The sequence below is a fragment of the Pelodiscus sinensis genome, chromosome 24 (assembly GCF_049634645.1).
Source record: "Pelodiscus sinensis isolate JC-2024 chromosome 24, ASM4963464v1, whole genome shotgun sequence".
In the NCBI taxonomy this organism is placed as follows: Eukaryota; Metazoa; Chordata; order Testudines; family Trionychidae; genus Pelodiscus; species Pelodiscus sinensis.
Genome location: NC_134734.1, coordinates 22718034 through 22730082, shown reverse-complemented (window position 1 = coordinate 22730082; position 12049 = coordinate 22718034). Strand labels below are relative to the sequence as shown.

General features: G+C 74.1%; 1 protein-coding gene across 4 annotated transcripts in view; it reads left to right on the top strand.

Moving 5' to 3' along the window:
- Positions 1–11942, top strand: part of ZBTB7B (zinc finger and BTB domain containing 7B) — a 29736-nt gene extending 17794 nt beyond the window's left edge. For all 4 annotated transcript variants that reach the window (XM_075907535.1, XM_075907536.1, XM_075907538.1 and 1 more), the window contains exons 2-3: positions 6017–7041; positions 8541–11942. In XM_075907535.1, the coding sequence (XP_075763650.1) occupies positions 6017–7041; positions 8541–8982 (1467 nt within the window). In that variant the 3' untranslated portion in view covers positions 8983–11942. The remainder of the gene's footprint in view (positions 1–6016; positions 7042–8540) is intronic.
- Positions 11943–12049: the final 107 nt, after the last annotated feature.

The window sequence follows — 12049 nt, the reverse complement described above, 5'->3', positions numbered from 1 at the left end:
CCGGCGGGTTGCCAGGCGAAGCAGGGCAGGTAACTAGTAAAGTTGCACAAGGGCTGGTCCCGCGGTGCCGGCAGGCGGGCGGGTGGGGCGGGCGGCGCTGGGCCCGCCGTGTCAGGCTGACCCGTGGGGAGCGCGCCCATTGTTCCCAGCCGGGGCCGCGGCCCGGTTACCAGGGGAGACCAGGGCCCTGCTGGGCCCCGGGGAGCCGCCCGCCCCCGCCTGGCGCTGCTGCCGCATGGAGAGCGGCCGTGGGCGTGGGGAGCCGCGGCCTCGTCCCCGGCTCGCTGCCGCCCTGGGAACGGGCCCCCCCTTCCCGGCACTCGGCTCTGCCTTCCGGTGCCAGAGGTGGAAAGAGTGAAATCACTCCGGGCCGCGGGAGCTGACGCAGCTTCCAGACGCCCTGCCCTGCCGGCGCTGCCCGGACCCAGCGGCTGAGCCGGGCCCCCGCCCCCGCCCCGGCTTGGCATGGGGGGAGGCTGCGGCCCGTGGGCCGTGCGCCGGGGGGTGAGTCGGGCCTGGGCAGCGCCACACGGGGGGGCTGGGACGCTGGGCCCTGCCCCTGCCCGTTTTGACCTGCCGAGGAGCCTCGCGGGGCCAGGCGGGCTGCAGGATCCCCGCCCCGTGGAACAGCCAGGCCCCCAGCACAGCGCAGCCCCCGCCCCCTGGAACAGGCGGGGGGGGATGGAGCCCCCTGCTCGCAGCCGGGCGTGGGAGAGTCGCTGATGTTCCTCAGCCTGGCAGCTGCAGGGGGGCTCTTTGTGCTGAGCCCAGGCCCCCCCCAGCCCCTGGGGAGCCATCTCCAAGGGGGCTGGCTGCACCGTGCTGGGGGGGAGCAGGGGCCTGGCGGTTCCATGGGGCGGGGGGAGCAGACCCCTAGGCCTGGCCGCTCCGTGGGGCGGGGGCTGCGCCGTGGGGCCGCTCTCCATTTCCGGGCTGCGCTCTGCACCCACACACCTGACCCCCCCCTCCCCCGTGCACTTATCGCTCTCATCTGCTCGACGGTGGCTCCGAGCAGCGCTGCTCCTGCGGGGTGGGGAGGATGCGCCGGGGAGGGGGGGCAGGAACAGGCAGTGGGTGTGATGGAAAGTCCCCCCCCCCCTTTTACCCCTTGGCAGGGCCTGTCTGCCAGGCCGGGGTGAGGCGTAGCTGCCCCCCATGGCTCCGCTGAGCTGTGTGGGGTGCAGGGAGCCCACGGGGGCTCCCGCCAGGCCGGGCCGCTGTGGTGTGGGGCATGCTGTCCTTGAGGTTACTGGCTGGGGGTGCCCGCCTGTAGGGGCCCCCAGGTAGCGGGCATGTGGGGCAAGGGGGGCGCAGCCCCCAACGCCAGGGCTGGCGCGCACTGCACCGAGCGGCAGGTCAGGGAGAAGGGGGCAGGGCTGGGGGGCAAGGGGCTGTCTGGGTGTGTCCGGCCCCCCGCCCCGGGCGTTGCAGGCAGCGGGGCCAGCCCTCCGGCTGGGCCTGGCTCCCTCAGGCTGCTGGACACAGAGAGCAAAACGTGGCCAGGCCTGCCCCTCCCCTGCCTTAGTAGGTGGCCAGCAGCAACCCAGCCCCCCGCCCCTCCTCCACCAGTGCCCCTCACCCCAGCCCCCTTCACCCCAGCCCCCCTCAGCTATGCTGGTGCCCCTCCTCCCTGACATCTTTCTTCTGCCCCCCACCCGGCTGATGCGCTGGTATCCCCTGCTCGGGACCCCATCCCAGAGCCAGCTAGGCCCCACCTTGGGGCAGCCCGGGCCTCTGGCCTTGGGGGGGCTGCCTGAAGCTGTGGTGGGCGCCCCCCCAGCCGGGCTGCTCTGCCCTGTGTGAAATCTGCCCGCTAATCCCCCTGCTAATCTGCTCCCTAATCTGATTGGGGTTTTGTCGCGGCTTGTCTGCTCCCAGGGGCGTGATGGGTTAATCCGGGCTAATCCCCCGCCAACCCAGCCTCGCTTGTGCCCCCCGAGACGCCAGCCAGCGGCTCCAGGCCCAGCGTCGGGCCAGGACTCCCGGGTTCCCTCCCCTGCCTTCACCCCACTGCTCCCAGGCGCTGCAGGGGGGCAGGCCTGGGACGGCGGGAGGCTGGGGGCCGCGGGTCTGTCCCCCGGCCCGGGGGGCTGAGCCTGGTGGGGGTCCGGGTGCCAGGGGCCTGAGTCCTGAGGGGCTGCAGGGTCGGTCTGGGGGCAGGGGCCTGGCGACGCAGCCGGAGCCCTGCCGGGGCGGGCGGGGGCCAGGCCGTGCTGAGAGTTCGTGCTCCCCGCTGGGGCGGCTCTGACGTGGCGCCGCTCGCTGCTGCCTGCCCTGCCGGTGGATCCTGCTTGGCAGAGGGGCAGGGCAGCTCCCCTCAGCGCCCCTCCCGCCTCCCCGCACCGGCAGGCAGCCCCAGCTGGCTGGCACCCAAGCGCAGGGAGTGCCCATGGGGGCTGGGCCTGGGCTGCCATCTGCGCCTCTCCGAGCTGGGCAAGAGGGGGCATGTCCCCCACCGCCCCGCACCCTCACGCCTTGCTGGGCTCTGCCCCCCGCGGCCCAGTCCAGGCCCCCCCCGTGGCTGTGGCTCTAGCTCCCCCCCCCGTGGCTGTGGCTCTAGCTCCTGCCCAGTTCCCCCCCAATCCCCCGTGGCTCTAGCTCCTGCCCAGTTTCCCCCCCATCCCCCCCGTGGCTGTGGCTCTAGCTCCTGCCTACAGTCTCCCCCCCCCCCGTGGCTCTAGCTCCTGCCCACAGTTCCCCCCCCGTGGCTGTGGCTCCCCCCCCCCCCCCCCCGCGTGGCTGTGGCTCTAGCTCCTGTCCAGCACTGGGCGCTGATCTCCCGGCTGGCCCCTCACCAGCTGCTGCAGCAGGTGCTGGGGCAGGCTCCCTGGCGGCGATGAGTCGGGCGGTGGGGCCCGGACTCCTGGGTTCTCTCCCGGGCTGGGGGTGACCATGGCTACGCCCCAGCTGCCCGGCACCGTTTGGCTCCCTGGTGGGCCTGGGCCCCGTGGGCGCTGAGACGCGGCTGGGGGCTGACAAAGCCCAGCGCTGTGGCCAGGCCGGCGGGGGAAGGGCTGCCCCTGCCCCTGGGGCGCTGGGTCTCCGTGGCCCTGGGCACTTGGCTTCGGGGAGGGGGACCTGGTTGTCTCGGGATCTGTGCCCCCAGCAGCTCCTCTCCCCGCCAGGTCTGCGCCCAGGCTGCCCGGCCCCTGCCGGGGGGGGCTGTGCCCCGTGAGCCCCCGCAGCAGCCTCCGGGCGTGCCACGGCGGGGGGGCGTGGGAATCCCTGCCAGGACGAGGGTGGCTTGGCCGGGGAGCTGTCAGGGCTAACCCTGCCCGGGCTGGGGAAGGCCTTGCTCCCCGCCCCCACGACTGGGGTTTGCCCGGCTCCGCCTCTGCCCAGAGCCAGCAAGGCAGCCGGGCCCTGCCCGATCCCCAGCCCAGCCGGGCGCTGCGGGCCCCTGGCCTTCTCCAGCTGGGGGGGCAGGAGGAGCAGTGGGACGCTGGGGGGCCCTCGCTCAGTGGCGGGGGGCGGGACGCGCTGCCCTGCTCCTGTGGGGCGGCGCGTCGGCACTGAGCCCTCGGGGGGCGGGCGCTGGGGGGCTGTGGCGGTGTGTCGGTGCGGAGCCCTCGGGGGGCGGGTGCTGGGGGGGGCAGGAGGAGCAGTGGGACCCTGGGGGGCCCTCGCTCAGTGGCGGGGGGCGGGACGCGCTGCCCTGCTCCTGTGGGGCGGCGCGTCGGCACTGAGCCCTCGGGGGGCGGGCGCTGGGGGGCTGTGGCGGTGCGTCGGCGCGGAGCCCTCGGGGGGCGGGCGCTGGGGGGCTGTGGCGGTGCGTCGGCGCGGAGCCCTCGGGGGGCGGGCGCTGGGGGGCCGTGGCGGTGCGTCGGCGCCGAGCCCTCGGGGGGCGGGCGCTGGGGGGCTGTGGCGGTGCGTCGGCGCCGAGCCCTCGGGGGGCGGGCGCTGGGGGGCCGTGGCGGCGCGGCGGCGCCGAGCCCTCGGGGGGCGGGCGCTGGGGAGCTGTGGCGGCGCGGCGGCGCCGAGCCCTCGGGGGGCGAGCGCTGGGGGGCCGTGGCGGCGCGGCGGCGCCGAGCCCTCGGGGGGCGGGCGCTGGGGGGCCGTGGCGGCGCGGCGGCGCCGAGCCCTCGGGGGGCGGGCGCTGGGGGGCCGTGGCGGCGCGGCGGCGCCGAGCCCTCGGGGGGCGGGCGCTGGGGGGCTGTGGCGGCGCGGCGGCGCCGAGCCCTCGGGGGGCGGGCGCTGGGGGGCCGTGGCGGCGCCGAGCCCTCGGGGGGCGGGCGCTGGGGGGCCGTGGCGGCGCGGCGGCGCCGAGCCCTCGGGGGGCGGGCGCTGGGGGGCTGTGGCGGCGCGGCGGCGCCGAGCCCTCGGGGGGCGGGCGCTGGGGGGCCGTGGCGGCGCCGAGCCCTCGGGGGGCGGGCGCTGGGGGGCTGTGGCGGCGCGGCGGCGCCGAGCCCTCGGGGGGCGGGCGCTGGGGGGCTGTGGCGGCGCGGCGGCGCCGAGCCCTCGGGGGGGCGGGCGCTGGGGGGCCGTGGCGGCGCGGCGGCGCCGAGCCCTCGGGGGGCGGGCGCTGGGGGGCCGTGGCGGCGCCGAGCCCTCGGGGGGCGGGCGCTGGGGGGCCGTGGCGGCGCGGAGCCCTCGGGGGGCGGGCGCTGGGGGGCCGTGGCGGCACGTCGGGGGCGGGCGCTGGGGGGCTGTGGCGGCGCGTCGGCGCCGAGCCCTCGGGGGGCGGGCACTGGGGGGCTGCGCGTGGCGGTGCAGGAAGCTGCCTGCGCCGGGTGCCAATCAAAGGCGCCGAGCTGAGATTTCCCCCTTTGGTGTGGTCGGGCCCGGGGGGCGCTGCGGCAGGGCCTGGGCTGCGGGGGAGGCGAGGCCCCGGTTCCTGGCAGGGGCCTGGATCGAAGCCCTGCGCAGGCCTGGCCTCCAGCTACAGGGCTCTCCCCGGCCCCAGGGGTGGCTGGGACCTGCCGGGCGTGGACCCCCTGTGGGGGGGGGGCTGTACCCTGCCTGGCCACGGCTGGTCTCCCGGCTCGGTGGGTCTGGCAGGACTCCGCCCGGGGGGCCGCTGGATTTCAGGGGTTGCCATCTGCCCGGGGGTCCCGCCCCATCGCCCCCCCCCCCCGCCAGCGTCAGTCGGGGGCAGATTTGCTCTGAGCCGTGGGAGCGCGGCGCCGGCCTTATCTCTTCTAGGAATCGGCCGTGCTGGGGGGCCGCGGGGCGCACGCCCACTCCCCTCTGCACGCCGGCTGCGGGCGGGGGGGTTTCCTCAGCCGATGGCGGCGCCAGCGCACTTCACGCGTTCACCACAGAAGTTTCCTCCCAGTGGCTGCGCCCGCCTCTTCCAGCCCCATGGGGCCCCATGGGCTGTGCCCTCCCCAGGGTTCTAGCCTCCCCTCCCCCCCGCAGGGCCTGGGCTGCCCATCCTGGGTGGGAGCTGGCTGGGCGTGCTGGGGGGCAGTGGAGGGGGGATTCTGGCCCCCCATGGGGCCTGGGCTTCCTGGCCCAGGCGGGAGCTGGGCATTCGGGGGGGGGCAGTGGAGGGGGGGTTCTGGCCTCCCCCCCGGGCCTTGGTTTCCCATCCCAGGCGGGAGCTGGGCGTGCTGGGGGGTAGTGTGTGTGGGGGGATTCTAGCCTCCCCTTGCAGGGTCTGGGTTGCCCGTCCCAGGCAGGAGCTGGGCGTGCTGGGGGGCAGCGGAGGGGGGGTTCTGGCCTCCCCCCGGCCCTGGGTTGCCCATCCCAGGCGGGAGCTGGGCGTGCTGGGGGGCAGCGGAGGGGGGTTCTAGCCTCCCCCCGCAGGGTCTGGGTTGCCCGTCCCAGGCGGGAGCTGGGCGTGCTGGGGGGCAGTGGAGGGGGGGGTTCTGGCCTCCCCCTGGCCCTGGGTTTCCCGTCCCAGGCAGGAGCTGGGCGTGCTGGGGGGCAGCGGAGGGGGGTTCTGGCCTCCCCCCGCAGGGTCTGGGTTTCCTGTCCCAGGCAGGATCTGGGCGTGCTGGGGGGTAGCAGGGGGGGTTCTAGCCTCCCCCCGCTGGGCGGGAGCCGGGGGCTGAGCAGGCTGTCTCCCCCGCAGGTGAGGAGGATGGGGAGCCCCGACGACGACCTGATCGGGATCCCCTTTCCGGAGCACAGCAGCGAGCTGCTGAGCAGCCTGAACGAGCAGCGGCAGCGGGGGGTGCTGTGCGACGTGACCATCAAGGCGCAGGGCCTGGAGTACCGCACCCACCGGGCCGTGCTGGCCGCCTGCAGCCGCTACTTCCAGAAGCTGTTTGCGGGGCCGGGGCCGGGTGCGGGCCAGGAGGTCTGCGAGCTGGACTTCGTGGGGCACGAGGCGCTGGGCGCGCTGCTGGAGTTCGCCTACACCGCCACGCTCACCATCAGCAGCGCCAACATGGGCGAGGTGCTGCAAGCCGCCCGGCTGCTGGAGATCCCCTGCGTCATCGCCGCCTGCGTGGAGATCCTGCAGAGCAGCGGGCGGGAGGCGCCCGGGCCCGACGCCGGCGACCGCGAGCGGGCTCGCCGCTACCTCGAGGCCTTCGCCGCCCTGCCGGAGGGGGACGCGGCCGCCCTGCTGCCCGCCCGCCCCGCCCCCCGCCGCAGCAGGAAGACCCGCAAGTTCCTGCAGGCCCGATCCTCCCGCCTCAACCACCACGCCGAGGAGGCCGGCCCCGGCCCAGCCGCCGGCAGCCCCTTGCCCGAGCCCCGCGAGCCCTCCCCGGCCCCGGCGCCGGAGGGCCCGGCCCAGCCCTACGAGAGCTACGACGCAGGGGAGGAGGAGGAGGAGCAGCCCCCTCGCCCGTACCCCTACCCGTACCCCTACCTCTGCCAGCCGGGCCTGTCCCCCGAGGAAGCCGGCTCTGATGACGACCCCATTGACCCCGACCTCATGGCCTACCTGAGCTCCCTGCAGCAGGAGTCCCTGGCCCCCGGCCTGGACAGCCCCGACAAGCTGGTGCGCAAGCGCCGCTCCCAGATGCCCCAGGAGTGCCCCGTCTGCCACAAGGTCATCCACGGCGCCGGCAAGCTGCCCCGGCACATGCGCACCCACACCGGCGAGAAGCCCTTCGCCTGCGAGGTGTGCGGCGTCCGCTTCACCCGGTGAGTGCCCCGCGCCCCGCGCGCCCCGTGTCCGCTTGCGACCCCACGTGCCCATCACCCCTGCTTCACCGGTAAGTGCCCGTCCCCCCACACGCCCTGCGCCCCTTCTGTACCTGGGGAGGGCCCCCCTGTGCACCCCCAGTTCCCTTGGTGAGTGCTCTTGCACCTCTGTGCCCCCACTTTACCCAGTAAGCCCCCCTCCTGCACACACCTGCCCCGTTTTGCCTGCTGAGTCCCCCCACGGTGGACCCCTGCTGGGTGACTAAGGGGGGTGTGAGACAGAGGTCTATACAATCCTGACAGGTGTGGAGCAAGCAAATAAGGAAGTGCGGTTCACTCTGTCTCATAGCGCAAGACCTAGGAGCCACCCAGTGAAATTACTAGGCAGCAGGTTTAAACACACCCAAGGGAAGTATTGGGTCACACAACCCACAGCCAACCTGTGGAACTCCTCGCCAGAGGAGGTTGTAAAGGCCAGGACGTTAACAGGGTTCAACAAAAGAACGAGGGAGATTGATGGAGGTTGGGCCCATCAACGGCTATTCGCCAGGCTGCGCAGGGAGGTGCCCCGAGCCGCTGTCCGTCAGAGAGGAGAGGGAACGCTGGACGATTCCTTGTTCTGCTCACCCCCTCTGGAGCGTCCGGCATTGGCCACTGTCGGCAGACGGGACATGGGGCTGGATGGACCTTTGGGCTGGCCCGTGGGTTCCCAGGCGGGGGATGGGTGTGGAGGGGTCTTGTGGGAGCATGGGCCAGGCTGGGATGGGTGGGGTGGCGGAGGTGTCTTGTGGCAGCCTGGCCCCGCTAAGGGCTCTGGCCCAGGTGGACATGGGTGAGGGATCGCATGGGAGCCTGGCCCAGATGGGGACGGGCGGGGGGATCTCGCACCAGGCTGGGACGGGCGGGGGGGGAATCTCGCGGCAGCCTGGGATGGGCGGGGGGAGGGAATCTCCCGCCAAGCTGGGACAGGCGGGGGGGGGGGGGGGGATCTCGCGGCAGCCTGGGATGGGCGGGGGGAGGGAATCTCCCGCCAAGCTGGGACAGGCGGGGGGGAAATCTCGTGGCAGCCTGGGACGGGCGGGGGGAGGGAATCTCCCGCCAAGCTGGGACGGGCGGGGGGGGGAAATCTCGCAGCAGCCTGGGATGGGCGGGGGGAGGGACTCTCCTGCCAAGCTGGGACAGGCGGGGGGGGATGGGCTGGGGGGGAATCTCCCGCTAAGCTGGGACAGGTGGGGGGGGGATCTCCCGCCAGGCTGGGATGGGCTGGGGAGGAATCTCCCACTAAGCTGGGACAGGCGGGGGGGGATCTCGCGCCAAGCTGGGACGGGCTGGGGGGGGGGGGGGATCTCGCGGCAGCCTGGGACGGGCTGGGGGGGGGGAATCTCGCGGCAGCCTGGGACGGGCTGGGGGGGAGAATCTCGCGGCAGCCTGGGGCGGGCGCTGGGGGGGGATCTCGCGGCAGCCTGGCCCCGCTGAGCCTCCCCCTCCCCCCCGCGCAGGAACGACAAGCTGAAGATCCACATGCGGAAGCACACGGGCGAGCGGCCCTACGCCTGTCAGCACTGCAGCGCCCGCTTCCTGCACAGCTACGACCTGAAGAACCACATGCACCTGCACACGGGCGCCCGCCCCTACGAGTGCTACCTCTGCCACAAGGCCTTCGCCAAGGACGACCACCTGCAGCGCCACCTCAAGGGCCAGAACTGCCTGGAGGTGCGGACCCGCCGGCGCCGCCGCGACGACCCGCCCCCGCCCCCCGCCGGCTCCCCGGGCCTCGACCTGTCCAACGGGCGCCTGGAGAGCCTGCGCCTCTCGCTGGCCCACTTCTGGGACGCGGCCCGCGCCCCCCCGCCCGAGGAGGAGGAGGAGGACGGGGAGGGGGAGGGGGACGGGGAGGAGGGGCCGCCGCCCAAGGGGGCCGTGCCCGTGGAGCTGGTGTAGGGCGGCGGCCGCTCTGGGGCTGGCAGTGGGGTGGGCGCCCCTGGGGATAGCGCACCACAGCCCCCAGCTGGGGCACACGGCCCTCTGCCCCAGGCGGGAGCGGGCACAGGAAGCCATAAGGACCGTGGGGGGCTCCCAAGGTTCCCCCCTTGGGGTCTGCAAGGAGCCGCCAGAGGCTGCCGCGCAAAACTCCCCAGCTCGGGAACCTGGATTCTCCCCTAGTGCTGGGAGGGAAGTGGGGGCTGGTGGGTGAGAGCAGCTGGGGAGGGGGAGCTGGAGCCAGGGCTCCCAGGTTCTGGTCCCGGCTCTGGAGGGGCCAGTGGGGGCTGGTGGGTTAGAGCAGGGGTGGTTCTCTCCCAGTTCTGGGTGCTGACGGGGGGCTGGAGCCAAGCCCCTGTGCTCTCTCCCGGCTCTGGGAGGGGCTGGGGGTCTGGAGCTAGGCCCCTGGGTTCTCTCCTGGCTCTGGGCGGGGTCGGGGGGCCGGAGCTGGCCCCCTGGGTTCTCTCCCGGCTCTGGGCTGGCCAGGGGGCCGGAGCTAGGCCCCTGGTTTCTCTCCCGGCTCTGGGAGGGGCTGGGGGTCTGGAGCTAGGCCCCTGGGCTCTCTCCCGGCTCTGGGAGGGGCTGGGGGTCTGGAGCTAGCCCCCTGGGCTCTCTCCCGGCTCTGGGAGGGGCTGGGGGTCTGGAGCTGGGCCCCCTGGGCTCTCTCCCGGCTCTGGGAGGGGCTGGGGGTCTGGAGCTAGGCCCCTGGGCTCTCTCCCGGCTCTGGGCGGGGCCGGGGGGCCGGAGCTAGGCCCCTGGGTTCTCTCCTGGCTCTGGGAGGGGCTGGGGGTCTGGAGCTAGGCCCCTGGGTTCTCTCCCGGCTCTGGGAGGGGCTGGGGGTCTGGAGCTAGGCCCCCTGGGCTCTCTCCCGGCTCTGGGCGGGGCTGGGGGTCTGGAGCTAGGCCCCCTGGGTTCTCTCCCGGCTCTGGGCGGGGCCGGGGGGCCTGGAGCTAGGCCCCTGGGTTCTCTCCCGGCTCTGGGCGGGGCTGGGGGTCTGGAGCTAGGCCCCCTGGTTTCTCTCCCGGCTCTGGGCGGGGCCGGGGGGCCTGGAGCTAGGCCCCTGGGTTCTCTCCCGGCTCTGGGAGGGGTCGGGGGGCCGGAGCTAGGCCCCTGGTTTCTCTCCCGGCTCTGGGAGGGGCTGGGGGCCGGAGCTAGGCCCCTGGTTTCTCTCCCGGCTCTGGGCAGGGTCGGGGGGCCGGAGCTGGGCCCCCTGGGTTCTCTCCCGGCTCTGGGAGGGGTCGGGGGGCCGGAGCTAGGCCCCTGGGTTCTCTCCCGGCTCTGGGAGGGGTCGGGGGGCCGGAGCTAGGCCCCTGGTTTCTCTCCCGGCTCTGGGAGGGGCTGGGGGCCGGAGCTAGGCCCCTGGTTTCTCTCCCGGCTCTGGGCAGGGTCGGGGGGCCGGAGCTGGGCCCCCTGGGTTCTCTCCCGGCTCTGGGAGGGGTCGGGGGGCCGGAGCTAGGCCCCTGGGTTCTCTCCCGGCTCTGGGCGGGCCCGGGGGCTGGAGTCGGGCCCCCGGGCTCTGGCCCCGGCGGGGTGACCCCGCTCCCTGGGCGGGAAGTCATTCCCCTCACAAACTGTCTTTCTCTTGACGCCGCAAGTTTCTGTTCCTGTTTTTCCTGTCGCTGTTTGTTCTGAATTATGCAAAGGGGGGGAACTCCCCCTGGTGGATTTGCACAATGAGAGGCTGGGGGGGCCTCGCCCTGCCCCTCCCCACAGCCTGGGGGGCAGTGCCAGGTGCTGGCTGGGGAGCCGGCGCTGCCCAAGGAGGGGGAAGGGCTCCTGCTGCTCTGCCAGCTCCCAGCCCCTCCCTGCTTTGCGGCGCTTGGTGCTGGGGGGAGCAGCGCGTCCGCCGCGCCCGGGCTGGCAGGGAGCCGCCCGCCCCGCGGGTGGGACAGGCTGTACCCGGAGCCCTTTGTACCAGGTGTCCCCTCCCTGCTGAATCAGGTGCATTTAACCCTCCGCCTGCCAGCCCTGCCCGCTCCCCCAGTGCCAGGGCGGGGCGCTGCCCGGACAGCTGGCCTCGGGGCGCCCCCTGGTGGCCTCACTGTGCATGGGGCCGGCTCTGCAGCGCCCCACTGCTGGGGGTTCGGCTGGCCCCGGGGGCTGGGTGTACCTAGGGCCTGGGCAGGCTGGGTGAGGGTCCCCTCGCCTGTGCCCCCTACCCCCCGGGCAGTCGCCAGCCCCCGTTTTTTAAAGCCCCGTCTGGTTTTATTTCCCTGCTGGGCGGCGGAAAAGCGCTTCGTGTCCTGGGACGGAGCTTGTGCCCGGGTTCCCTCCGTCCGTCCAGCACCCCCCCCATAGCTGGTGGAATTGGTCTGTGGGTCAGTCTCATGGAGAGATGCAGATCTAGGGTGCCCTGCACCCCCATGCCTTACCCGAGGAGCCCCCGGCAGGCTGCCCCCCCCCCGGAAGCAAGCAGCCCCCCCGGTGGGCCCCGCTCGCCCTGCACTCCTTGCTGCTTTCTCTGGTTGCACTATTTGGGCCTGCTGGCCCGGGAAGGGGGGCCCGTTCCGTGGACTGGGGGTCAGCCCCCTCCCGTGCAGGCAGACGAGCCCCAGGGGCCGCCCCAGAGCGGTGGCTTTCCCGCCGCCTTTGCACAGTCCCGTCTGCCCCGGCAGGGCGCCCGGGGAGTATTAGCCCCGAATGAGAGTTTATCGATATTTAAAGAGATGATGTAATATATTACCCCCCCCCCCCCCGCCCGCGCTGTCTGCCCGGTGCCGGTCCTCTGCCGCGGGGCCTGGCCTGGCTATAAAGTGCCTTACGGTGAACTTGAAATCTCGGCTACTTCCACTCCTCTAGTGTAAAGAGCCCAACTCCCCTGGGCTGGCGGGAGCCGGCCGCTCGCCCGCCCGCGCTTTTCGGTTGCTGTTATTTTTATTTTTGAAATGAAGGCTGCTTGGTAATAAACGGAGAAGCAGGGACCCCTCGGCTCGCCTGTCGGTCTGTCGCGGGGGGGGGGGGGGGGGAGCTGGGCATGGCCCCCGACCGGGGGCGGGGCAGGCTCGGGGGGGGGGCTCTAGGGGAACGG